We start from the raw sequence: 26,494 nt of genomic DNA on the forward strand, positions 1-26,494 counted from the left end.
GAATACGAAACCTCGAAAAAATCGGTGTACATACATTTAAAAAAACGGGCCGAATTGAGAACCATCTCCTTTTTGGAAGTTGGTTACTAAATGCGAAAGTGTATCTGTCTGTCTGCTAAGGCTAATTTTTAACCCGTAAAATTAGAGAGTTTCCACGGGATTTTCAAAAAGCCTAAATCCACGCCCACGAAATCGCGGGCATCATTTAGTATTTTTTTATTATTTTGTGTATCTATATTATAGTCATAAATTATTTAATAATCAAAAAGAGCAAAAATAATGCGCGGTATTAATTATTGTTATACTTATATTTTTTTATTTAACAGGAAAACTTACAGCTAATTGGAAAAGTAAATTGATAAGAACAGAAGAAAATTGAAGCTGATGACAAGTTTCAGAAATAGAATTTATATAAGACTAGCTTATGCTCGCGACTACACAAATTTCAAACACCTATTTCACCCCCTTAGGAGTTGAATTTTCAAAAAATCCTTTCTTAGCGGATGCCTACGTCGTAGATAGATAGAAATACTTTATTGCACATAAAAAATATTACATAACATGACAAAGAAACTAAAACGAAAAAAAGATTGTATGCAAAGGCGGCCTTATTGCTCACAGCAATCTACCAGGCAACCTTTGGTGAAAGGAGAAACTAGGTGTGTTGGATAGTACTTACACGCAATACAGAAAAATGAAGTAGTATAAAACAATATAATATAATTAATTAATAAGTACCTAACTATTTCAGTAATACATACATAACTATCATACATATACATATCTATTATAAATATCAATATATATACAATCCATAATAGTAATATATATATATATATATATATATATTACTCGACTACGACGACGATAGGTATATACCTATCGTCGTCATAGTCGTAATAGCTATCAGCATGCCAAATTTCAGCCCAATCCGTCCATTAGTTTGAGCTGTGCATTGATAGATCAGTCAGTCAGTCAGTCAGTCAGTCAGTCAGTCAGTCAGTCAGTCACGTTTTCCTTCTATATTAAAGATCAAAAAACAAAAAAAAACTCGACTGAGGGAGAGAGAGAATAGAGGCAAAAGTAGTAAATGTTTGTCGTATACCGTCAATTGTAACACCTACAGTTGACGATTGATTTTTAAAAAACCTAATTCTACGCGGACGAAGTCGCAGGCATCACCTAGTAGTTTATAAGTCACTTAGGACCTTTGTAAACAGCGTCATACTTACTCATAGGCGAGCAAAATCCGACACGATTTTATTCCGAACGTAGAGGGCTGGCAAAACACCCGACATTTCTTGTCGGCGCCAACACAAAATCGGTTTTAGTCAAGCGTGCATCATATAAAATGTTCTGCCACTGGAACATCCGATTAAAATCCGGGCCCGACAACCGACAAGTGGGAACCGACTCTTACGGAAATAATCGACTGTGATAGACAAACAGACGGAAGGACGGAGCAAATCGAACCATAAGGGTTCCATTTTTAGGGTTCCGTAGCCAAATGGCAAAAAACGGAACCCTTATAGATTCGTCATGTCTGTCTGTCTATCCGTCCGTATGTCACAGCCACTTTTTTACGAAACTATAGGAGCTATACTGTTGAAACTTGGTAAGTAGACGTATGCTGTGAACCGCACTAAGATTTTCACACAAAAATAGAAAAAAAACAGTAAATTTTGGGGGTTCCCCATGCTTAGAACTGAAACTGAATAATTTTTTTTTCATCAAACCCATACGTGTGGGTTATCTATGGATAGGTCTTTAAAAATGAAATTGAAGTTTCTAATATAATTTTTTTCCAAACTGAATAGTTTGCGTGACACTTCCAAAGTGGTAAAATGTGTGTGTGTGTGTGTGTCCCCCTGTTACTTCTAAAATACTAGAATGATGAAACAAAAAAAAAAATATGATGATATTACCATGAAAGTTTGCTTTCACCGAAAATTGGTTTGAACGAGATCTAGTAAGTAGTTTTTGATTTATCGTGCAAAATGTCGATAAAATACGATTGAAGTACGGAACCCTTAGTGCGCGAGTCTGATTCGCACTTGGCTGGTTTTTACGATTATGGTACGGAAACCCTTAAAAACTCTTATTCATAAAAATTTGTATCAGCTGGTTTAATTCCTGGTAGTTTTTATTTATGGTAAAAACCTGTGATTTGTTCATTCACTTGAGTCTTTTACCCTAGAACCTGATTAAACCGACCGCCCCATATCGAAACCCAGTAAATGACATTTTTTGAAAAATCGTTATCTTATGTCATAATTTTTACTTCAATAGTATCTCCCATTATTGTAAGGAAAACAGCATTAAAATCTATACTTCCACATCCATATCTATACTCCATACCTACTTAATATTATAAATGCGAAAGTGTGTCTGTCTGTCCGTCCGTCGGTCTGTCTGTCTGTCCGTCCGTCGGTCTGTCTGTCTGTCTGCTAGCCTTTCAAGGCCCATCCGTTCAACCAATTTTGACGAAATTTGGTACAGAGATAGCTTGCATCCCGGGGAAGGACATAGGCTACTTTTTATTTCGGAAAATCAAAGAGTTCCCACAGGATTTTAAAAACCTAAATCCACGCAGACGAAGTCGCGGGCATCCTCTGGTTTTCCATATAACAGAAATTTTGATACCTCTAAAGTCTAAACCTACAGTACGCGACAGGTTGAAAAAAATGGTAATCGGGGAGGGAACGCCTCGTATACCCGCACAGCTCCTGCGCTAACCAGGTGCAGTCGTGCGCCTTATGACGTGCGGGTGTACGGCGCGTCCCCTTGCCATATCCCGATTACCCTCTCAACCTGTCGCAGGCTATATATAGTAAGTGCACCTTATACAATGAGAAAACCAATTCAAAGCCTAGTAAGTCGCTGTGACCATTTTAAAAACATAACCCATGATCTAAAATCCAAATCAAAACAGTAAAGACGTTTAATAATGCATTAAAAGTAAGAATAGGAAAGGCAATAAGCTCTATAGTATGGAAATCGGGGTATAAGGCCCGCACACCCGCACAGCCCCCACGCTAACCCGGTGCGTGATAGCGCGGGTGACGTCCCCACCCCGATTGCCATCTCGACCTGTCACGTACTATAGGTACATGTTAAATGTTTGCAAGGAAAATACTTTGCATACAATAATGTTTTTTCTGCATTATTTAACAAAGTCTAACTACTAGAAAATCTACTGAAAATACTTAGTCTTAAAATAAAATAAATTAATTATCTCCCTGCGATCTCGTCTGATGTCGTTTACAGGGTTTGGATTTTAGGCAGCCGAAATGTCACTGTTGACGCTATCAGAAGACCTAAAGCTTACGCTAGAACACAGAACTGTCATAATTCGTGTTCACTTAACCTAACGTCTCTCAGAGGGCTGAGAGGCAATAAATATTTTTCTTATAATCCATACTAATAGTATAAATGCGAAAGTGTGTCTGTCTGTCTGTCTGCTAGCTTTTCACGGCCCAACAGTTTAACCGATTTTGATGAAATTTAGTACAGAGTCAGCTTATATCCCAGAGAAGGCTACTTAGGCTACTTTTTATCTCGCAAGAGTTCCCAGGGGATTTTAAAAAACCCAAATCCACGCGGACGAAGTCGCGGGCATCATCTAGTTTTAAATATCAATTTAATTTGAAATAGCCTTAATAATTATTATTAAGGCTTCAAGTTAACAGGTTATGCCAGATGCTTTCAAATTTTTTTTTTCAAAATTGAAGAAGAAGAAGAAAGGCATAATCATCATCTTCATCATCATCATCAACCGACAGACGTCCACTGTTGGACATAGGTCTCTAATAAGGTCTTCCTCATGGCACAGTCTTTCACCGCCTGAATCGAGCGGCTCCCTGTGACTCGTTTGATTCGTCTGTCCACCTAGAGGGGGTCTTCTAACGCTGCGCTTTCAGGTGCGAGGTCGCCATTCCAGTACCTTGGGAATTGGGATCGTATTTTGTAAATATATATTGGCTTTTCGAATTACGAGCGCTCATTGCCACTTGAAATGAAATTAAATTAAATGAAATGAAATTCAAATATGGATCTGACACATAGGTATAATACTTACTTAGAAAATATTACTGTCTGTCAACATAATCTATGACAACCTCACAACTAGTACGTAATACTACGATAATTTTAAAATAAATTTGAGTAGTGAGCAGGCTTCATTTTGAGATAAATAAATCCCTATTTTATTATTCAACCATTACCAGTACATATAAACACAACTTTCATTCAAAAATAATAAGTTTATAGCGTAATTTTACGAAGAAATGGATGCGCGCAGCTCCGCCCGCCATGACAGCCAAAAGGCTACTGACAGGATTTAGCGCCTGCAAGAAAATGAATAATTTCCGTTCGTTTTAGATTATTTAAGAAATGAAATACATTTAGTTTAAAACCAATAATTTAAAATGATAAGATAACCTAAACATATTGTTTTGTGATGGTTTGAATTTAACACGTTTAGCCGTTAAAGAAAAAAACAACAAAACAAGTAGATCATAGCAATGTTTTCAACATCAATTCTTCAAAAAACGGGATAATTTGAACAAATGTGATATAGGTCATTATGATCTTCACAAATTGAAGTTTTTTATTACATGTATTTAATAGCTATTAATGCTTTAGGAAAGAAAATCTTTTTCTTCAAATTTACAGCATTTTCGCGATTTGACACTTCCTTTCCCCTTAACATAACCTCACTTCACGTTGTTTGGCAAGGTCTCACGTAAAAATATATCTTGACAAACAAAAAAGTGGCCACGGTGTTAAGGACAGAAAATAATCATTTTGTCACGTTCTAATAAGAGCCTAAATGCGTTTAGCTATCTTGCTCTAACAGTAAGAGTCACAATAGGGCTACTTCTGCAGGTATTTGTTCTGAGATATAGGGCAACTTGCATCATACTGCGCGGAAAACACTGACACGAGAGTAACATTCTGTTTCCCGCGTAGTATGATGCATCAGTAAGGTACCTACGCTCATCTTCTCAACCGTCGTTGAGAGCTCTTGTTACTGAATACAATGAGGATCCACACTGGCAATTCATCTCGACAGGTGGCGCATAAGCAAACGGGCTATAGCGGTAGTATCATCTGTGAAGCCAGCTTTTCTATCAAACGCCATAATTTTAAAAAGTTATGTAAACTTATGAAACCTCCTTAATCTAACTAAGAAACTAGCTTGCATTGGCCAGACTTTTTGTGACGCCCTCTGAGATTAGTCTTGCCTGTGGATCCCCAATGTACAGTGCGACAAGACTCTCTTAGCACTTGAATGACATTGGCAGGGGGGCGCTGTTGGAGAACAAAGACTTAGTATATTCAAACAAGAACAAAGGGGACACTTGACGGCAAAGTTAGCTCCGATTTTCGCCACGCGCCTAGATAGCCTTATCGAACTGTAGATGTTTTTTTGAGGTTATCAGCAACAATTTATTTGGAATTTTCACCGTAGCTTTGTCCGCAATACGCCTGACTTTTTCCAAGGTTTTGGACTTAAATCTTAGACCGGCCATACACGGACTGCTCGAGCGGTTAGCCAGTAATCAACATACACGGACCTCTCTTGCAGTCAGAGTCAACAGCTTAAAGCTGCCATCGAACAGTTAGCTTAACTGCTCGATGGCAACTTCAAGCTTCAAGCAATTTCAATGCAAACGATGCGTGCGGGCGGGAAGCGTGCGCGACGTGGAATGAGGAGCGCAGGCGGAGGTAACTGCGCGAGAGTCCATCCTGTCCATCCTGACTGCTTCAAGCTCTCCGTGTATGGCTGGTCTTAGTGATTTGACTTTGACAGGACGGTGGTGCGCGTGAGCGTGGGAAAGAGCCAAGCCCTGTACTCGTGGGAGGGGGGCCGCTTGGGCGCAACTGCACTAGCCTCCATCGGCAGCATTCGTGTAGACCTGCCGCAACACCCCGTGGCCTTGCACGGCGTCATGACTCGCTCCAGCAGACAGCTTTCATCCACGTTGCAGGTCAGTAATACAATCAAATGTTTCAAAGTGAAAATGTGAGTATGTATGTATGCGTCTTACGCTCGTCGCACGATAACCACACCCTAACTAGGGACTCCGCTGTGCGGTAACGAACTTTTTACTTGCCTACCTACATCTTCTATATATATAAAAGGAAAAGGTGACTGACTGACTGACTGACTGACTGAATGACTGAATGACTGACTGACTGACTGACTGATCTATCAACGCACAGCTCAAACTACTGGACGGATCGGGCTGAAATTTGGCATGCAGATAGCTATTATGACGTAGGCATCCGCTAAGAAAGGATTTTTGAAAATTCAACTCCTAAGGGGGTGAAATAGGGTTTTGAAATTTTGTAGTCCACGCGGACGAAGTCGCGAGCATAAGCTAGTTCATTTATAATTTTTAATAATTGCGTTTTTACCTACTAATTATAAGTTTTAAAATATCCTACATGTGGTTCAATGTTGTTAGTTTATAGTAATTGTTATTTAGCTTTTAATTAGATAAATGTGTTACGTGTAGATACCTAATGTTGACGGCTTTGGTATACGGAAAAACTCAAGCTTCGAGTTTATGATTATACCTCAATTTGTAAATATGTTTTCTTAAATAAATATATTATTTATTTATTATTATTATTATTATTATGTATTCAGTGTTTGAAAATACTTATTTTTCGTATTCAATGAAGTTAAACGACTTATTGACGACTAGCTTATGCTCGAGCCTTCGTCCGCGTGGACTACTTAAATTTCAAACCTCTATTTAACCCCCTTAGGGATTGAATTTTCAATAATCCTATCTTAGCGTATGCCTACGTCATAATAGCTATCTGCATGCCAAATTTCAGCCCGATCCGTCCAGTAGTTTGGGCTGTGCGTTGATAGATCAGTCAGTCAGTGAGTTTGTCACCTTTTATTAGTTTTATATATTTAGATATAGCTCAACGGCTCAGGGCACTTAGTTTGAAAACCGATAGACGTTAGGGTCTCAAGGTGCTGGAATGACGACCGTACCAGCGTAATGACGACATACAGAAAGGCGCAGCGTTGGAAGCAGTGGCGTGCAGGTCATAGAGGCATAAATGCACTGCTTACCCCAGTTGAATAGCTCAATGCACATTTTTCATAATGACCTGCCAGTAAACGGACTCCTACTTAACTAGTGCCTACCCTGGCTTCAAACCCTATGCACGCCACTGGTTGGAAGGCCCCCCACTAGATGGACGGACGACATCAGACGAGTCGCAGGGAGCGGCCTCAGGCGGCGCAAGACCGTGGCGTGTGAAGTCCCTACAAGAGACCTATGTCGGTTGATGATGATGATGAAACATTTACTATAGTTGCTGTTGTATAGTTCTAGATTATCACAGGAAGAAATTTACCAAGTGTTGCTTTATAGGAATTGGGGGTAACGCGTACTTCATCCCGCTTGTCCCGCGGCGGTGGCACGGGAGGAGGGCTGGCTGAAGAGGAGGAGGAGAGGAGCCCCCCGCCCGCGCCGCGGCCGCCGCCCCCCGCACCGCCCCCGGACCCGCTCTTGCAGCCGTTGCAACTACAATTCTCGCTTGTACTGCAGGTTAGTATTACAGAGGATGCCCAGCACAGCACCCATGCTGGCCCGGTACAGAATAGCGCGTGTACTGTGCGGATGGCGGGGCGTCCCCTCCTACACGACTCATCTCATACGAGGTTCATGACACACCTATAGTTCGCAACCCAAATCTAACTCAAATTATGCTAGAATTTCTATAATTCCACGCTTGGTACGTACCTATAACAATCAATTCGCTGAGTTTGACTTATTTTACCTATCAAACAATAAATTTAAAAAGGAATTAAGAAACTATCATCGTAAAAAAAAAGTAGCTAACATCTAAATATGCATGCAATCACACACTCACACACATACACTCACGCACACAAAAGCACACAGGCATACACACACGCAAGCATACACACACACTGTTGTAATTTTATTATTGTATATACCTACATTTATTCTAAATCTATTCTGTTAAAAATAGTTTTAATTATAATTTTAAGTAATCTCTTTTGGCCTTCTGTTATAACTAGATTTAAATTTAATAATAATTATGTATTTACGCTGTTGATTACTTTCAAATAAACAAAATAAAAATAAAATAAACCCCATTGCCAAATCAACCTGTCACGAACTCTTTCCGGTCGTAAGTGGTAGGAGGGGGAGACAGCATTTCCAAGGGCTTTGGAGTGCTGATCATGAAAATTAAATGAAATATCCGAGATAAAATAAAAAAGAAATGTCACCCACATTTCTTTTTTAATTTTTAGAAGAAATCATCACGTGTTATTTTTTTTTGTGTGGTGAGTTTTGAGTGGTGCTGATAACGGAAATTATGTCCATTTAAAACATGGCCATCGAATTTTCTGGTCATTTTTGAAGAAATCGATATGGAGGTCATTTTTGGGGTTTCTCGGGGTGCTGATTGTGAGAATGATGTCTATTAAAAAAAAAAAAAAAAAAAAATTAAAAATTATTTATTCTTCAAATTTACATATGAACATAAACACTAGGGAAACGGCAATAGTGTAGAGGCATGCGACCTCTTCTAAGACTGGCAGCTGTAAAGAAGACATTTCACATCGCAGCTGCCACTTAGAACGGAAATTTGAATACGGAGCGATTCGAAAATCCTGCGGCCCTGGGCGAAATCCAGGGGCCACATTCGCTCCTCAGACACCAAGACCGACACATCACTGTCGAGCACCGAGCTCCAGCCTTTGTTCCACCACCACGAATCTCTTGATTTCGTCTGGTCGGATACAACCAGTTGGTGTTTTAAATTATATAGAGTCGTCGATGTATATAATCAATTTGCATTGTACATTGCTCGCGGAGTTTTCCGTTAGGAGTGAGTTACTTTCAGCACTACCATCGATGTAAATCTAGCACATGAAACTATCCTGAATTATATCTTGTAAATATGTGAGCAGCCGTTTTATTCATACACCGTGCTACCACAATAGCTGTGTTAGTTAAAAAAAAAACTGTGTTCAAAGTTTATCTTTAATCGTTTTCGACCGTTTCCAGAGTCTGAGTGTCACAGCAGCGTTGCTGCCATCGCTGCAAGCTCAGTATAAAATGGAGCGCGTACACAGTGCAGGCGTGACGGCGGGCCGCGCGCACTTCACCGTGGACTTGCCGCACCACTCGCTCAGCTTCGTCACTAAGCTGCAGGTACGTGCGACGTTTCACGAAGCGATTTTTGTATTACAAAAAAGGGCAATACGCGCAATTTATAACTTAAGACCACGCGATTCCCTTCGAGAGAAATTTAAGGAAATAGATATCCTTACTGTAGCCTCTCAATATATTTATAATAACATAATTTTTGTAAGACAAAATATTCTTAGTTACAAGAAAATTGGTGATCTACACAATAGGCTAACTAGAAACAGAAACAAACTTGCAGCTCCTGCCTTCCGCCTCAGGAAAGTCCAAAAGTCATTTGTGGGTATTGGTATTACCTTTTATAATAAAATCCCGCAAACTATTTTGGACTTACCTTTGCACAAGTTTAAAAAATCTATTGAAAATATGCTCCTGAAAAAAGCATATTACACAATTGAAGATTATCTAAATGATAAAAGAGCGTGGATTTGACCTGCAGCTCGTTCCAGCAACGCACAAGACTGCAAATACTATTTTATACATGGCATAATCTTGTACCTATATCAAATATTTGAAAAGAGCAACCGCCGAGTTTCTTGCTGGTTCTTCTCGGCAGGAAAGGCATTCCGAACCAGTGGTAGATGCATCCGTTAATACGAATTTATACGAATAAAAAAGATTTTTTGAAAAACATTTTCATTTTCATTTTTTCATTTTCGATTCGCCTCCTCATTTCTAATTCGAACCGCTAAAATTTGGAACCTGATGCTGGAAAGGTCCAGCATCAGTTTTCCCCTCCAATTTCAATATGGGTACCCTCAAGTCAAGAGTGAATTGGCTCCATCTTAGGCTAAATCATCACTTGCCACCAGGTCTGATTGCAGCCAAGCGCTAATCTATAAATGAAAAAGTGCACACTTGAGCAAACGGAGAAAACGTCACGGTCACCACTCACCGTTAACTTCCCCCTCCTTTTTTAGCGCGCGGCTACACTTCTGTCTACTACTTCTGGCTACACTAATTATTTTTAACACTAACACCTTATTTTTTCTCTAAGACTAACAAAAAATCAGCATTTTGTTGTCTTTATCCATCCCAAAATCACCCAACACGCTTAAAGAAGTTTTCACTTCAATAACAGGTAACGGAAGCAAATATCCCTGCTGCCGCGTCGGTCGCTCTGCCGGCCGTGTCGTGTCGTGCGCGCGTGCTGGACTGCGGCGACCCGAGCGACGCGCGCGCCGCACCGCAGACGCAGCCCGACAGCTCTACTGACGGCACAAACGGCGCTGAAGCTGCTGATACTAGCCAAGGTAAACCTTATCAACAGTTTAAGTGCTCAATCAAGTCAACTTGCACATGATCATCACGAAATATTTGGTGATCTAAGTACAATTTGAGTGATCACGACAAAACGCACATCGTGATGAAAACGTCGTCGAAACATCGGGATGAAAAGTGACAAAATTAGTGTTCACGAATTTTCAACCTCCTACTGTCGCATTAGTCACTTTGCTGGCCGTGTCGTGTCGTGCGCGCGTGCTAGACTGTGGCGACCCATCCAACGAGCGCGCCGTGCCGCAGACTCAGTCCGACAGCTGTGCTGAACGGTGCTGAAGCCGCGGACACTAGCCAAGGTAGATCTTTTAGGGTAGGCCGTGTCGTGTCGTCCGTGCGTGCGTGCGTGCGTGCGTGCGTGAGTGCGTGCGTCCGTGCGTGCGTGCGTGCTTGTGTGCGTGCGTGCGTACGTGCTAGATTGCGACGACCCGTCTGACTCTACAGCTAAGCTAAGCTCGGCTCACGGCATAGCGTTGAAGCTGCGAATACTGAACAAGGTAGGAGATTTAGCGGCAAAACTTCCGTGGTCACTACAAAACGCAAGCGTATCGTCGCTACATCGTAATAAAATCGTATCGCATCCTGCACGTCGCTCCATACAGATTTGTCTGTTTCAGCGGATTTTAGCGAATTAAGCTTGTGATTTCTTGAGTAATTAAGGGCTGTGTACCGTGCCTCGTTTATCCCACCTGCAATTGAAGTTGTACCTTTTTTTTCATTCATTATAGGTAATCGCTTGACCACAATCACACCTGATGGAAAGTGATGATGTGGCCTAAGATGGAACGCGTTTACCTAGAAGATGCCTATTCACTCTTGTTTTAAAAATACTCGGGTTGTAATTGGTAGGAAACACATATCGTGGAAGAGTATTCCAAACCTTAGCCCATACGTATGAGGAATGATGACGCAAAACGTTTCGTGCGTGTAGATGGAATGTCGACCACATAAACATATAACACACATATAACAAGTTGTATCAGAATCAACGAGTACTAAATTGACATTGTCACCCGTGTAGCGGCTCCCGAGGGCGTGGTGCTGCGCGCGGGCCGCTACCTGTCCGCCACCGCAGACATCGGCCTGTTCGAGCACACGCTCTCCACTGACCTGCTCAACCATCTCGTCTTCGTGCAGAAAGTGTTTATGAAGGTAATCATTAATCGCCATTCACCATTATTGCTCACTAGCTGTTAGTTATTTGAACTAACACCGAAGACCCGATAGGCAGATCTTCTAATTTTTAGGTTCGGAGAAGGAACAATTAAAACAACGTACTTCAGCGGAGAGTGTGTGTATGTAACGGTTTATTTTGACAGTTCTAATATAGGTACAATTTTTAACCATAGACTAATTTTAGGCATAATCTACATAATAGTTCCGATAGGCCGCGAACGCACTGTCAACTTAATAATAAGCGTTGACACTAGCGAACGTTCGCGGCTTCGCTTCCGTGACAATTTCGAAATATCAAGCCTTATCTTCTAAACGCGAGTAGCTGACGTTGGCCTTGCAGCCGCTTTACTCAAATGGGTCTGGACAGATCATGTGTGCCGTATGCCAGATGAGTTATGGGCAAAATCTGCTTCTTTTTGGACGCTCCAGAATCATCAACGCCAGCGTGGTCGGCCGAGGCGACGTTGGCGTGATGAATTAGATAACTTTACAGTTACGTGGCCTGAAGAGGCACGAGATAAAAAATTGTGGAAGGATCGGAGGGAGGCCTTTGCCCAGACGTGGGACAGCACAGGCTGATTTAGATTAGATTTAGATATCTTCTAAACATATAAAAGGAAAAGGTGACTGACTGATCTATTAACGCACAGCTCAAACTACTGGACGGATCGGGCTAAATTTTGGCATGCAGGTAGCTATTTTGACGTAGGCATCCGCTAAGAAAGGATCTTTCAAAATTCAACCCCTAAGGGGGTGAAATTGGGGTTTGAAATTTGTCCACGCGGATGACGCGGACGCAGTCGCGAGCATAAGCTAGTTCCTTTCAAAGTAATTTATAAATAATCTAATCTAAAGGGAACTTTGCAAAGTTTCAGCTATCTATAGTACGTGACAAGTTGAGATAGCAATCGAGGAGGGAACACCCCGCACACCCGCACAACCCCGCGCTAACCCGGTGTAGGGCGTCCCCAAGCCCCATGCCCCGATTGCCATCTCGACCTGTCGTGGACTATTTATTGGTTAAAAAAAATCCAGGAACCGGTTTTTATTGTGCCCTCCCAATTTTAGTCTTGACATGGATAAAATTAGTCCTTATATTTTTTGGTGTCGTTTTCTCGATTAGTTTTTCTAAATAGTATCTGAATTTAAAAAAAAAAGTAATTTTGGAAAAAACCATTTGAGTAAATCATGATGGCCATAAAATCCGGGAATATACTGAAAAATAATACCAGAATATTAGACTTTCACATTCAAATCTTGTGATTTGCTTTGGAAAGGGAGTTTTAGCTTTTTATTCATCATTAGCTCATTCACACTCACACATACATACACACACAATCACACACACCAACACACACTCATACACAAACCCATACACCGAAACACGCGCGCGCTTATACACACTCTAAAGTAAGAATAATAATTTTTGTCATTGCATATCTGGGAAGAGACTGACCCCCATGACACGGGTTAACCTAGTTTGGGGGTCGAGGGTAATTTTAAGCCAAGTAGTAAAGTTGTAACTAATTAGTTAGTTAGTATGATAATGATTTTGTACTATTTAAAGTTTAAATACCTAGTATAAACTGTTAAAAATTCCCCTACCTACTGACCTACTAAGAAATTAATTCTAGATACGTATTTAAAATTTAAATATTATAAACCTATTACTTAAGAAAGTCTTTTGTCGTGATAATATGTCGGAAAAATACTCTTATACTTGTACCAACGCTTTGGAACAATAAATGATTTATTTATTTATTTATTTATTATTTATTAAACCTATGTCAGTTTTCCTATAGACTTTATTTAAATTTTAGGAAGTGAACGAAGTAGTTCAAAAAGTATATGGAGGTGAAAAGCCAGTGCCATTGTGGAATGAGGAAGAAATATCCTCGTCGGCTTTTAGCAGAATACTGTTCTCTCTACTCATCAGGATCAAGGTAAGCTCGCTGATAAACGCTAGAATTAGCGATGGCGATTATAAAACAATCCAATTATTCGTTTGCTGTTATTATTCGATTGTTATCGAATTGAACAATCGAAAACAATCGTTTGTGTATAATTGTTTGTTACTTAGTGGGTTGCGCGTATCGGGGACGAATGAATCGAACATCAAATGCAATACGGCATTTGACAACTAGTCAAATCAGTAACTTTTTATCAAACGTGAAAATGCGAACGTAGTATGCGATATTCTATGAAATACTGGAATGTGACGTCACATCATGATGACGTACTTTTAATCAATAATTTAAAATGGTCATTACACTTAAAACTAACAAAGGGCGTGGATATTACGTATTTCGGAAGACCCTCTATTTAATAATCACTGAGAAATAATTTATTTTGGATGTAGTCAAATGCCCAATTCCTCAATTGATTTATATTTTCGATTTAGCATGACCGAAATACTCGAGTGTTTTCCGCTGACATAATATTTTACCTATGATTTGGCTTAAATTTGATGTGACTATATATGTTTTAGCGCATCCAACTAACGGCGACGACGCCCAGCAACTCGGCAGTGCGGCTGGAAACGGGCGCGGTGGAATTTGAGCTGTCCAACCGCGTACAGAACGTGCCGCAACCCGCCGGACCGCATGGACTGCGGCTCTTTGCGCGTGCGCAGGTCAGTAACAACAACATATTTAAAAAACCGGCCAAGTGCGTGGCGGGCCACGCGCAGTGTAGGGTTTCGTAGTCACAATCCTCGAAAAACAGATATAACTCCTTAACCTGTGAACCCTACTTAGCCGTGATAGTTTTCCTTTAAAATTGATTATATATACTACTGCTGTGAATTTTTTCACGTTCCTATATATTACCATTTGGCTGATAGAGGGGGGGGGGGGGGGGACACTTGACTCTAATAAGAATTAGCACTTTAAAACATCATATTTTACACCCACAGTATTTTTAAAAGACTTATTCAACGATACCCCACAGTATATGTCACCACTTTGTCGGCGTGATTAATATTTATACCCATGCCAAATTACATATTTCTAGCACTAATAGTCTCTGAGATTAACCGAGGACGGACGGACGGACGGACAGACAGACGGACGGATATGGCGAAATAAGGGTTCCTTGTTTACTACGGAACCCCAAAATAAGAAACTGACTGACTGGCATACCAACGTACAGCTAAACGCTGGGTCTATAAACTTGAAATTTTGTTAACAGGTCGATGTAAACCTTAGTCTCGGACAACTTATTCGAAACGCAATGTTTGAGGAAGCAGAACCGGAGTTCCAACAGTATGCCTTCTTCAACACTAGAATAGGTAAGTGCTTTTTTTTTTAGTTCAAAGTCAAAGTCAAATAATTTATTCAAAATAGGTAATAATTACACTTTTTGATGGTCGGTAGTCGAAAGAAAGATTTTGTTGTTTCGGATTGACTATGCTGCGTAGGAACTACTGGCCGCTACAGCGTCACCGGGGGGATTGGCAAGCGCGAAGCTCCGCCTGGGGGTGAGCCCTAGGGCTCGAAGAAATAATTCGAAAGGTCGGGGGGCAACGTCCTCCTAAGGGCGCCTCCTGTGAGGCTCGGACCACGGCTTAGGATGACGTTGGGATGGGTGGAATTGTTGGACTACTGGTTAGTCCGTACGCCCCCGAGGCCGTGGCGTGAGTCCACGTCCGGGTGACGTTAGAAATCGGGGACCTCGTCTTCGCCGGCGAAGGCAAAAGAAAGAGAAAACCTGTAGAATTCGAAATATCGCCAAGGTCTGCACCCGTACGTAGTCGAAATTCCACGGATACGTACGAAGCGATTTGCCTCCTCATTTCTAATTCGAACAGCTGAGATTTGGAACACCCTTCCAACATCAGTTTTCCCCTCCAATTATAATATGGGTACATTCAAGATAAGAGTGAATAGGCATCTTCTAGGCAAGCGCGCTCCATCTTGGGCTGCATCATCACTTGCCACCAGGTCTGATTGCAGCCAAGCGCTAGTCTATAAATTAAAAAAAAAGTGGAATTTTCTCCGTGCCAAGAATGGAGTTAACTTTCAAAACTTCTAACTTAAGTGCTTTCGTGACTGGGTACTTCTGTTGTACACAATCTTTAAACTAAACTTAATTGAGAGATCTAAATCTATTGCTATCCTTTTCCGCGTGAACTATTATGAATGGGATAGCAATATATAAAGATCTGTCATTTCAGTTTAGAGTTTGTGGACAACATCATCATCATCATCATCAACCGATAGACGTCCACTGCTGGACATAGGTCTCTTGTAGGAAATTCCACACGCCACGGTCTTGCGCCGCCTGAATCTAGCGGCTCCCTGCTACTCGTCTGATTTCGTCCGTCCACCTAGTGGGGGTCTTCCAACGCTGCGTCTTCCGGTGCGAGGTCGCTATTCCAGCACCTTGAGACCCCAATGTCTATCGGTTGTACGAACTATGTGCCCTGCCCATTGCCACTTCAGCTTCGCAACCCGTTGAGCTATGTCTGTTACTCTAGTTCTCCTACGGATCTCCTCATTTCTGATTTGATCACGTAGAGAAACTCCAAGTCTAGCTCTCTCCATCACCCGCCGAGTGACTCTGAGCTTTCTTATGAGGCTTATAGTTATGGACAACATAATTTGCCACAATAATATAATTATGTAGGTGTGCTTAGTCTTTGTCTTACTATAATTAGACATTGAAATATGTATGGTGCTAAATAACTAAGTATAGTAATTGTTAGTTAGTGATTTTTTTTTATGTTTCCGTGTATTTTATTAGTTCTGTTTAGTTATCATTAGTCTATGATTCCGTGGCGTCACTCGGTTCAGGGTACCAGCTGAAAATCAGCGCTGTATGTTCTTGTGCAACAAGGCATACAGCATAATGCTGAGCTGGGACCCTTTTTTCGGGTTGTGCCACACAATATGACAGTTTGTTCCAGCGCTTCTTTTGCTTGTTCTCAGGTGGAAGAAGCGCCGGAATAACCAGCTCTTAGCTTTAAGTTGTAATGTGTGGCACAATTGCATAAATAAACGTCTTTTCTTTTTCTTTTCTTTTCTTCTTTTCAATAACAGTTAAAATACTTAAAATTTCTCACAGCAATGCGCAACGCATTCCAAGACGAGATAGTCTGCGAGGACGACAAGGAAGTGGTCCTAATTACGCTCAAGCGGCCGTTGATATACATACAACCCGTGGCGGTGGACAAGGCTATACTGGTGTGGCTCAACTATAAAAACGCCTACGAGTATTGGAACGAAAAACGCATGAGCCTCACCAAGGAAGTCCTCACTGCCACCCAGCAGGTCTTCGAAAAGGTATAAAAATGTGTGAAATTACATTAAGTTACTATCCATACTAATTTATAATAAATGCGAAAGTGTGTCTGTCTGTCTGTCTGCTAGCTTTTCAAGGCTCATCCGCTTAAGCGATTTTGATAAAATTTGGTACAGAGATAGCTTGCATCCCGGGGAAGAACTTAGGCTACTATTGATCCCGGAAAATTAAAGAGTTCCCACGGGATTGTTAAAACCTAAATCCAGGCGGACGAAGTCGCGGGCATCATCTAGTCTAAATATATAAAAGGATTGACTGACTGACTGATCTATCAACGCACACCTCAAACTACTGGACCGATCGGGCTGAAATTTGGCATGCAGATAGCTATTATGACTTAGGCATCCGCTAAGAAAGGATTTTTGTAAATTCAACCTCTAAGAGGGTGAAATAGGGGTTTGAAATTTGTGTACTCCACGCGGACGAAGTCGCGGGCATAAATAAGCTAATTTGTACATAGTTACTTAGAGCCAGTGCAAACGCCTGCAAACTGTTTTTGAGGTTTAATAAAGTATCGACCTTATACCCTTTTCAAATAGAGTTCTATTTAGTAGAATTTGCCGCCACGGCATACTTAACTTATACAACTGGCATGTGTAATTACTACTCTGTGTGAATACCATAAGGTTGATTTTTAATTATCTGTGTTGAAAAAGAAAAAAATGTTTCCAGGTTCAACTAACGTCAAATATATCCCCGCCCCACCTCAGCACATTGTTCCTGCAACTGAATGTCGATGATATTGGCATATGTTTACCTCTCAATCAGCTGCCTTTGGTAAGTTTACTGTATTTTCTATTATTTTCATGACTTATTTAATGAATTCGGGCCTAAATGGCTGCTAAATACTAATGATTTACTAGCCGTTAATGAATTGCCAAATCTCAGAAAATGTATTGATTAGTATGGAATGTGACAGGTCAAAATGGCATTTTTTTTAAAAGAATATTAGCCTTGTTAAATGACTAATATTCCCCTTTCCTCTCCAAATAAGCGTCAAGCTTGTGCTAGGAGTAGGCACGACAATAGTGCAACGGGCGGGGTTTGAACCTTCGACTTTTCGGTTTTTAGTTCACTGCTTTGCCCGTTAAGCTATTGAGGCTCTGAGAGGGAGGGAAGAACGCTCCGTACAAACGCACAGCCCCCGCGCTAACCTCGTGCGGGCGAGCGCGGGCTACGTTCGGGTGTGCGGGGCGTCCCTCCCGCCTTATACCCCGATTGCTATCTCAACCTGTCGCGGACTATAGTGTGGCAAAGTTTCAATCATTCAATTATATTATCAGACACGCTTATGCACCTTTTGCAATTTTATGCAAGCACATACAAAATCAATAATAATAGTTTATAAAATAAAATAATAATAAATATAATAAAAAATAGTAAATAAAAATAGTATTTTTTTTAAAATTCAGATTCAAGTTAGCCCTTGACTGCAATCTCACCTGGTGGTAAGTGATGATGCAATCTAAGATGGATGCGGCCTAACCTGAAAGGGGTACGGCAGTTTAAAAAAACTCCATACCACTTTGGTTTCTAGACGGCATCGCACCGGAACGCTAAATCGCTTGGCGGTACGGCTTTGCCAGTAGGGTGGTGACTAGCTACGGCCGAAGCCTCCCACCAGACAAATTGTTTGGGCTACCTGACAAAGCGTCTCTGACCACCGGAATTCCTTTACCAGACGACCTGGGGTCGAGGTTACGAGCTTGATTCCCGCGGCGCTGTAGTAGTAACCCTGGAGAGTACCAGCATATCCGCCTGCAGCTCTGGTTCCCTGGTCAGTAAGGGTCGTTTCGTTGGCCTCTGCTTGCGATTCGCTGACGATTTCGAGGCTTCCCTGGATGACTGGAAACCAGACCCTGGGGAGGCGTGTATAAACGTCTGCTGCGTGTCCGAGGGGACCTATGAAGTCTGCAGCCGGACTACTGCGGCGAAACATAATGGTATGTTTAGTTTTATTATAGACTGAGTTTGTTGTGGGCTCTTCTCAGACCTGTACGCGTTAGGAACCCTCGTAGCTTTAGTATTAAGTTTGCGTAGTTATTATCACCACTATATCTTACAAATCCAACAACTGACAATCAAAAAGAGTAATTTATTACCTACTAGGCTTCGCGTGGATTTAGGAAATAGAAAATCCTGTGGGAACTCTTTGATTTTTTGGGATAAAAAGTATCCTATGCCCTTCCCCGAGATGTAAGCTAACGCTGTACTAAATTTCATCAAAATTGGTTAAACTAGGCCGTGAGAGAATAGCAGACCGACAGACAGGCACACTTTCGCATTTATAATATTAGTATGGATTTCGTGCTATTTAGTTTCTTTTTGTTTGCCTTTCGGGACATAAGGGCTTTAATTTTTTAACAATTGCGGAGCTTATATATAATTTGCGTTTCCAATATAATTGTAATACAATGTAACATCAACCATGAAACTAATATTGCGTTTGGGAAAGAACTCGCCATATTTGCTCTGTGTCAACTGTCATGTCAAAAGTACGGTAGGGCGATTGTCTAAAACCTGCCGCCCTACCGCCGTTGTTTGACAGCTACAATGTCACGATCGCAATCATCTCTGATTGGTTTATGCTCGCTCACTATTGGCTACAATGCATTGTTGCAACAAGAATGGCACAAATTCAGCCAATCAGAACAATTGAGATTGTAATAATGATTGATGCAGGTTTTAGACAATCGCTCTGCTGCATCAATCATTATTACAATCTCAATTGTTCTGATTGGCTGAATTTGTGCGATTCTTGTTGCAACAATGCATTGTGGCCAATAGTGAGCGAGCATTAACCAATCAGAGATGATTGCGATCGTGACATTGTAGCTGTCAAACAACCGCGGTAGAGCCACTGTTACCGAACTAAATGACATGACAGTTGACACATAGAAATGACAAATATGGCGAGTACTTTTAAGTTTTCCGATAGTTTTTAACAACGAAAAATGTGAGGTTCAATTTTTTTTTTTTCAGAAAATGCAAAATGGTTCCTAAACGTGTCGTGGCAAATGGAAGGCGTGGACATACACCTCGATGTTAACGTTGGGAAACAGCTATCAGCATTGGGACATACTCTCACTATGTTAACCGGTATATTTACCATCATCATTAGAACGTGGACGTCCACTGTTGGACAAAGGCCTTCCCTAAAGAGCGCCACCAAACCCGCGGGGTGATTACGTAAAACGTTGCAGTAGCGACAACAACGCGACAGCAGTAGCAATGCGATAGTTTATTTGCTGTCTCTCTTCTTATTTTGCTTTGTGGCTATTGCTGTCTCTCTCTAGCCAGACGTTTGACATCACCCCGCCGGTCCTCAGCCTTCCTCATCCATCCACTTCCCACCAGCCTCTATATACGGTCCATCGTGCTGGAGGGCATCCCATACTACGCTTGCTTTTACGCAGTTTCCATCTAGAATTTTCCGACTTCAACGACAGACATGACCTGCCCTTACCACTTCAGCTTGTTTAAGGTTTGGGCTGTCAGCAGTGGCGAGCAGGTCATAGAGGCATTAAAGAATAGAATAGAATAGAATAGAATGTTTTTTTATTCATGTAAACTTTTTAAAAGTGCTTATGAATAGTCAGGTTTAATTTACCACTGGTTCGGAATGCCGTTCCTACCGAGAAGAACCAGCAAGAAACTCGGCGGTTGCTCTTTTTAATTTTTCAATTTACAATGTTATTATACCGTACTATACAAGCCATTGCAGCCCCGTGCATTGCTGGAGCGAGTCAAATCCAAGCTTTTTTACCCTAGTTGAAATGGCTTAGTGCTCATTTTTCATGATGACTTGTCATTAAATAGGTAGTTAGTTAGCTACCTAATGCTTACCCTAGGTTCAAACCCTGTGCATGCCACTGGCTGGCAGTGACCTTGATTCTGCTGCGGATCTCCTCATTTCGGATCTCATCCCCTAGGGAAACTGCTTGTATAGTCCTCTCCATAGCTCGCTGAGCGGTTTTTGATTTATGCCCCATGATATGGCGTTATTGTGCCATAATTTGCACAAAATTGATTGTTAATCGTAACTTTTCTGATATAATTAATGAATGTTTTAGGCTTTGAAGAAGAAGATCCGTTAAAAATGGACTACGAAAGTGATTTGGATGATGAAGCAGACATCAGCAAAGATTCTCAGGTATAAAATAAAAATCTTTTTTATCCAAATAAACTTTTACAAGTACTTTCGAATAGTCGGATGCATCTACCACTGGTTCGGAATGCCTTTCCTACCGAGAAGAACCAGCAAGAAACTCGGCGGTTGCTCTTTTCAAATTGTATCTATTGACGCAGTATATTCATATACTCTTAATATAATAAAAGGAAAAGGTGACTGACTCACTGAAAGACTGGCTGATCTATCAAGGCATTTGACATGCAGATAGCTTTCATGACGTAGACATCTGCTAAGAAAGGATTTTTGAAAATTCAACATCCAAGGGGGTAAAATAGGGGTTTGAAATTTGTGTAGTCCACACAGATTTATTTATTTATTTAGATACAAGTTAGCCCTTGACTGCAATTTCACCTGGTGGTAAGTGATGATGCAGTCTAAGATAGAAGCGGGCTAACCCGGAAGGGGTATGTCAGTTTTTATTAAACTGCCCTTTTGGTTTCTACACGGCATCGTAACGGAACGCTAAATAGCTTGGCGGCACGGCTTTGCCGGTAGGTTAGTAACTAGCTACGGCTGAAGCCTCCCACCAGACCAGACCAGATATTTAGGAATTATGAAATTCCAAACCCCTACCAGGAATCAAACCCGGTACCTCCCGCTAAGACCACAGCGCTTGTGAAATCAAGGTAATGGGTCATTTGATCAGTTCTCTTGTTGTTTTAGGAGAGCATAGTCTTCCGTCGCAAATACACGGACCATTTGCCTGCGTTCGTTTTCGACACCAGCATAGATGCCAAGAAGCGGTCGAAGCTCATCGAGAAGGAAATGACGGAGCAGGCCAAGATCATCAATGACTTGCGAGCGCTGGGGGCCAGTCACAGCACTGTGGAGTATGAGATGAGGAGGCTGCATGACTTGGAGGCTTTGGTCTTTAAAGACTTCAGGAGGTAAGTTGTTAGGGATATAGCTAACGATATAGATGCCAAGAAGAGGTCAAAGCTCATCGAGAAGGAAATGACGGAGCAGGCCAAGATCATCAATGACTTGCGAGCGCTGGGGGCCAGTCACAGCACTGTGGAGTATGAGATGAGGAGGCTGCATGACTTGGAGGCTTTGGTCTTTAAAGACTTCAGGAGGTAAGTTGTTAGGGATATAGCTAACGATATAGATGCCAAGAAGCGGTCGAAGCTCATCGAGAAGGAAATGACGGAGCAGGCCAAGATCATCAATGACTTGCGAGCGCTGGGGGCCAGTCACAGCACTGTGGAGTATGAGATGAGGAGGCTGCATGACTTGGAGGCTTTGGTCTTTAAAGACTTCAGGAGGTAAGTTGTTAGGGATATAGCTAACGATATAGATGCCAAGAAGAGGTCAAAGCTCATCGAGAAGGAAATGACGGAGCAGGCCAAGATCATCAAGCGCTGGGGGCCAGTCACAGCACTGTGGAGTATGAGATGAGGAGGCTGCATGACTTGGAGGCTTTGGTCTTTAAGGACTTCAGGAGGTAAGTTGTTAGGGATATAGCTAACGATATAGATGCCAAGAAGAGGTCAAAGCTCATCGAGAAGGAAATGACGGAGCAGGCCAAGATCATCAATGACTTGCGAGCGCTGGGGGCCAGTCACAGCACTGTGGAGTATGAGATGAGGAGGCTGCATGACTTGGAGGCTTTGGTCTTTAAAGACTTCAGGAGGTAAGTTGTTAGGGATATAGCTAACGATATAGATGCCAAGAAGAGGTCAAAGCTCATCGAGAAGGAAATGACGGAGCAGGCCAAGATCATCAATGACTTGCGAGCGCTGGGGGCCAGTCACAGCACTGTGGAGTATGAGATGAGGAGGCTGCATGACTTGGAGGCTTTGGTCTTTAAAGACTTCAGGAGGTAAGTTGTTAGGGATATAGCTAACGATATAGATGCCAAGAAGAGGTCAAAGCTCATCGAGAAGGAAATGACGGAGCAGGCCAAGATCATCAATGACTTGCGAGCGCTGGGGGCCAGTCACAGCACTGTGGAGTATGAGATGAGGAGGCTGCATGACTTGGAGGCTTTGGTCTTTAAGGACTTCAGGAGGTAAGTTGTTAGGGATATAGCTAACGATATAGATGCCAAGAAGAGGTCAAAGCTCATCGAGAAGGAAATGACGGAGCAGGCCAAGATCATCAATGACTTGCGAGCGCTGGGGGCCAGTCACAGCACTGTGGAGTATGAGATGAGGAGGCTGCATGACTTGGAGGCCTTGGTCTTTAAGGACTTCAGGAGGTAAGTTGTTAGGGATATAGCTAACGATATAGATGCCAAGAAGCGGTCGAAGCTCATCGAGAAGGAAATGACGGAGCAGGCCAAGATCATCAATGACTTGCGAGCGCTGGGGGCCAGTCACAGCACTGTGGAGTATGAGATGAGGAGGCTGCATGACTTGGAGGCTTTGGTCTTTAAAGACTTCAGGAGGTAAGTTGTTAGGGATATAGCTAACGATATAGATGCCAAGAAGCGGTCGAAGCTCATCGAGAAGGAAATGACGGAGCAGGCCAAGATCATCAATGACTTGCGAGCGCTGGGGGCCAGTCACAGCACTGTGGAGTATGAGATGAGGAGGCTGCATGACTTGGAGGCCTTGGTGTTTAAGGACTTCAGGAGGTAAGTTGTTAGGGATATAGCTAACGATATAGATGCCAAGAAGCGGTCGAAGCTCATCGAGAAGGAAATGACGGAGCAGGCCAAGATCATCAATGACTTGCGAGCGCTGGGGGCCAGTCACAGCACTGTGGAGTATGAGATGAGGAGGCTGCATGACTTGGAAGCTTTGGTCTTTAAGGACTTCCGGAGGTAAGTGAATAATACTTAAGGCGAGAACTTGGCTAACTGTCTTTCGGGATAGTCCTATCAGTACCTTTATTATAAACTAGTAGGGTGCGTGGGTGCGCGGACCACTGAAGTGGTCCGCGAGCATGCAGCGTTGGTTTTTCAAAATGTGGACTTTATTCGCCATGCATTTTCTATGGAAAAATAAATTCCGCCATCTTGAATTTTTTTTTAATTCATCGAGTAGACCTTTGGATCCTGATCATCTTTTGTGAAGAAACTACTCTTCCATCTTTTATAATCTCCGAGATAGACACCGACGAAGTTTGTATGGCGGCCATCTTTTTTTTCGCCATTTTGATTTTTTTTTCAGCTCATTGGCAATTGGATGACGTTTTGAGTGACATTTGCTCGAGCACCACCCACCTATCTTCAATACCTTAAGCGTGCTCTTCAGCCGTCTCCGAAATCCTCAATCATCAGCTCTCTCCGTATTTTTCTTCCGAATGAATTTTTGTCTTCTATACGAAACCATCAGTCAAAAATTTTTTTTTCATACAAAAATGTTCAGGAGAGGTGATCAATGAGTGAGTCAGTCAGTCAATCAGTGAATCAGCACGAGCAGCTATATATATATATTAATATTAATGCGAAAGTGTGTTTGCTTGTTGGTTTGTCCTTCAATCACGTCGCAACGGTACAACGGATTGACGTGATTTTTTGCATGGGTATAGATAAAGACATGGAGAGTGACATAGACTTACCCCGGGTTTTTAAAAAAACCTAATTCCACGCGGATGAAGTGGCTAGTTTATTAATATTTTCGTCACCCCGACCTTTTTCTAGGTCACAAGAACATAGTGAACTGTAAGTACGTGTTAGAATAAACTAAGGACAGTTACTGGACTGTAAATTAGATTTAAAAATTAATCATAAGTAGAAGTTTAAGCTAGAATAATATTACTTATTAGCCCATAGGCTAGATGGTAATAGCAATAAAGCTACCATTTTATAATGGTGCTTTATGGTAGAAAAAAAAAAAAAAAAAAAAAAAACCCCGACCTTTTTTTAGAGATTTTAAATAGGTGGCGGGTTCTGACAATCATAGACCGCGCAATTTCATCAAAAATGAGTAAACAGATATGCCTTAAGGTAACAGACATACTAGACAGACAGACACACTTTCGCATTTATAATATTAGTATGGTTTTTGTATGTGTGATATTATTTTAGGGACATGATCCAAAAACTACGTCGCCAAAGCGTACGAGCAAGCTCTATCACCAAGGGAAAATTAGGGCTGGGGTCAAACCGAAGCCACTCGTTCGTGTCAGCCCCACCCCCAGACGTGGGGTTGGAGCCTCTGGGCGTGGGCGTGGGAGTGAGCGAGTCTGGAGAGACGTTGCTGCTGGCGGATGATGATACGAGGCTCGCTGACATCATCGAGGGAACATCGTGGAGTTCTGCAGACAGCGACCCACTCACAGGTAACAATAATTTCTTTGACGTCACCAATCGGTGTCCCAACCGATAGACGTTGGGGTCCCAAGGTGCTGGAATGGTGACCTCGTACCGGAAGACGCAGCGTTGGAAGACACTAGGAGGACGGACGACATCAGACGAGTCGCAGGGAGCCGCTGGATTAAGCCAAATCCGTCCAGTGGTTTTTGCGTGGAAGATTTTTTTTTTTAATAAAGAATATTAGCCATGTTAAATGACTAATATTCCCCTTTCCTCTCCAATTAAGCGTCAGGCTTGTGCTAGGAGTAGGTACGACAATAGTGCAACGGGCGGGGTTTGAACCGTCAACCTTTCGGTTTTCAGTCCACTCCTTTACCCGTTGAGCTAGTGGGGCCAATTCTCTGGTACACAATTTCTAAACTAAACTAAATTAACAGGTCTAAATGTAGTGCTGTCCTTTTCCGCAAGCAACATTATGAAAGGGATAGCAATAGATTTAGACGTGCCATTTTAGTTTAGTTTAGAGATTGTGTACAACAGAATTAGCCACATTGAGGCTCATAATATTAGTATGTAAGACTAGTCATTGTCTCGCAGGTGCGGGTCCATCTCGCTCGTCGTCACTGCGTGGACCGCGGAATGGCGAGGGTCGCGAGGGGCGGGAGGGGCGCGGCCGGGTCACGTTCCAGGGCGGAGTACAGAGGCAGAGCTCGTTGCCCGCGCCATGGCCGCCGCATTTGCATCTATCGCAGGAGAATTTGAACGCCAGGTAATTATAAAACCAGTGAAAACCCGTGAACCTTAGCATCCTTATACAGGGTGTAACCAGAAACCTAGCAAAAACTTAGCGTAATTGTTATACTACCTAAACACAAATCCAATACTAATAACCATTGGCCTCATTTCATTAGTTTTAGTGATTTAGTATTTTTCAAACCTGCAATGTATAGCGTGCAAAACTCGGGTCAATGCCCCGCCTACGACGCGGCATTGACTCCGAGTGACCTACTAACGTAACGTTCGTTGACCTTTGGCGTCAGTCAGATGTTTTATTTGCAATAAATCGTAAACTTTTACATAATAATAGAATTTATTTATTTATTTTTTCGCGGTTTTTTATGCTATCAT

The 26,494-nt window shown here is 41.9% G+C and overlaps 1 protein-coding gene across 1 annotated transcript in view; it reads left to right on the forward strand.

Annotated features, from left to right (window-relative positions):
* The window catches only part of tweek (transmembrane protein KIAA1109 homolog tweek), an 81,337-nt gene that overhangs the window by 33,705 nt on the left and 21,138 nt on the right, over window positions 1–26,494 (forward strand). Inside the window, exons 22-37 of the mRNA XM_069500347.1 lie at window positions 5,816–5,993; window positions 7,404–7,580; window positions 9,075–9,221; window positions 10,297–10,468; window positions 11,515–11,645; window positions 13,490–13,612; window positions 14,158–14,301; window positions 14,859–14,958; window positions 16,734–16,951; window positions 17,643–17,747; window positions 18,652–18,913; window positions 19,953–20,069; window positions 21,044–21,123; window positions 21,826–22,049; window positions 25,139–25,392; window positions 25,964–26,135. Coding sequence (XP_069356448.1) covers window positions 5,816–5,993; window positions 7,404–7,580; window positions 9,075–9,221; window positions 10,297–10,468; window positions 11,515–11,645; window positions 13,490–13,612; window positions 14,158–14,301; window positions 14,859–14,958; window positions 16,734–16,951; window positions 17,643–17,747; window positions 18,652–18,913; window positions 19,953–20,069; window positions 21,044–21,123; window positions 21,826–22,049; window positions 25,139–25,392; window positions 25,964–26,135 — 2,604 coding nt within the window. The remainder of the gene's footprint in view (window positions 1–5,815; window positions 5,994–7,403; window positions 7,581–9,074; window positions 9,222–10,296; window positions 10,469–11,514; window positions 11,646–13,489; window positions 13,613–14,157; window positions 14,302–14,858; window positions 14,959–16,733; window positions 16,952–17,642; window positions 17,748–18,651; window positions 18,914–19,952; window positions 20,070–21,043; window positions 21,124–21,825; window positions 22,050–25,138; window positions 25,393–25,963; window positions 26,136–26,494) is intronic.

This window comes from Maniola hyperantus, chromosome 1 (assembly GCF_902806685.2).
Source record: "Maniola hyperantus chromosome 1, iAphHyp1.2, whole genome shotgun sequence".
In the NCBI taxonomy this organism is placed as follows: Eukaryota; Metazoa; Arthropoda; class Insecta; order Lepidoptera; family Nymphalidae; genus Maniola; species Maniola hyperantus.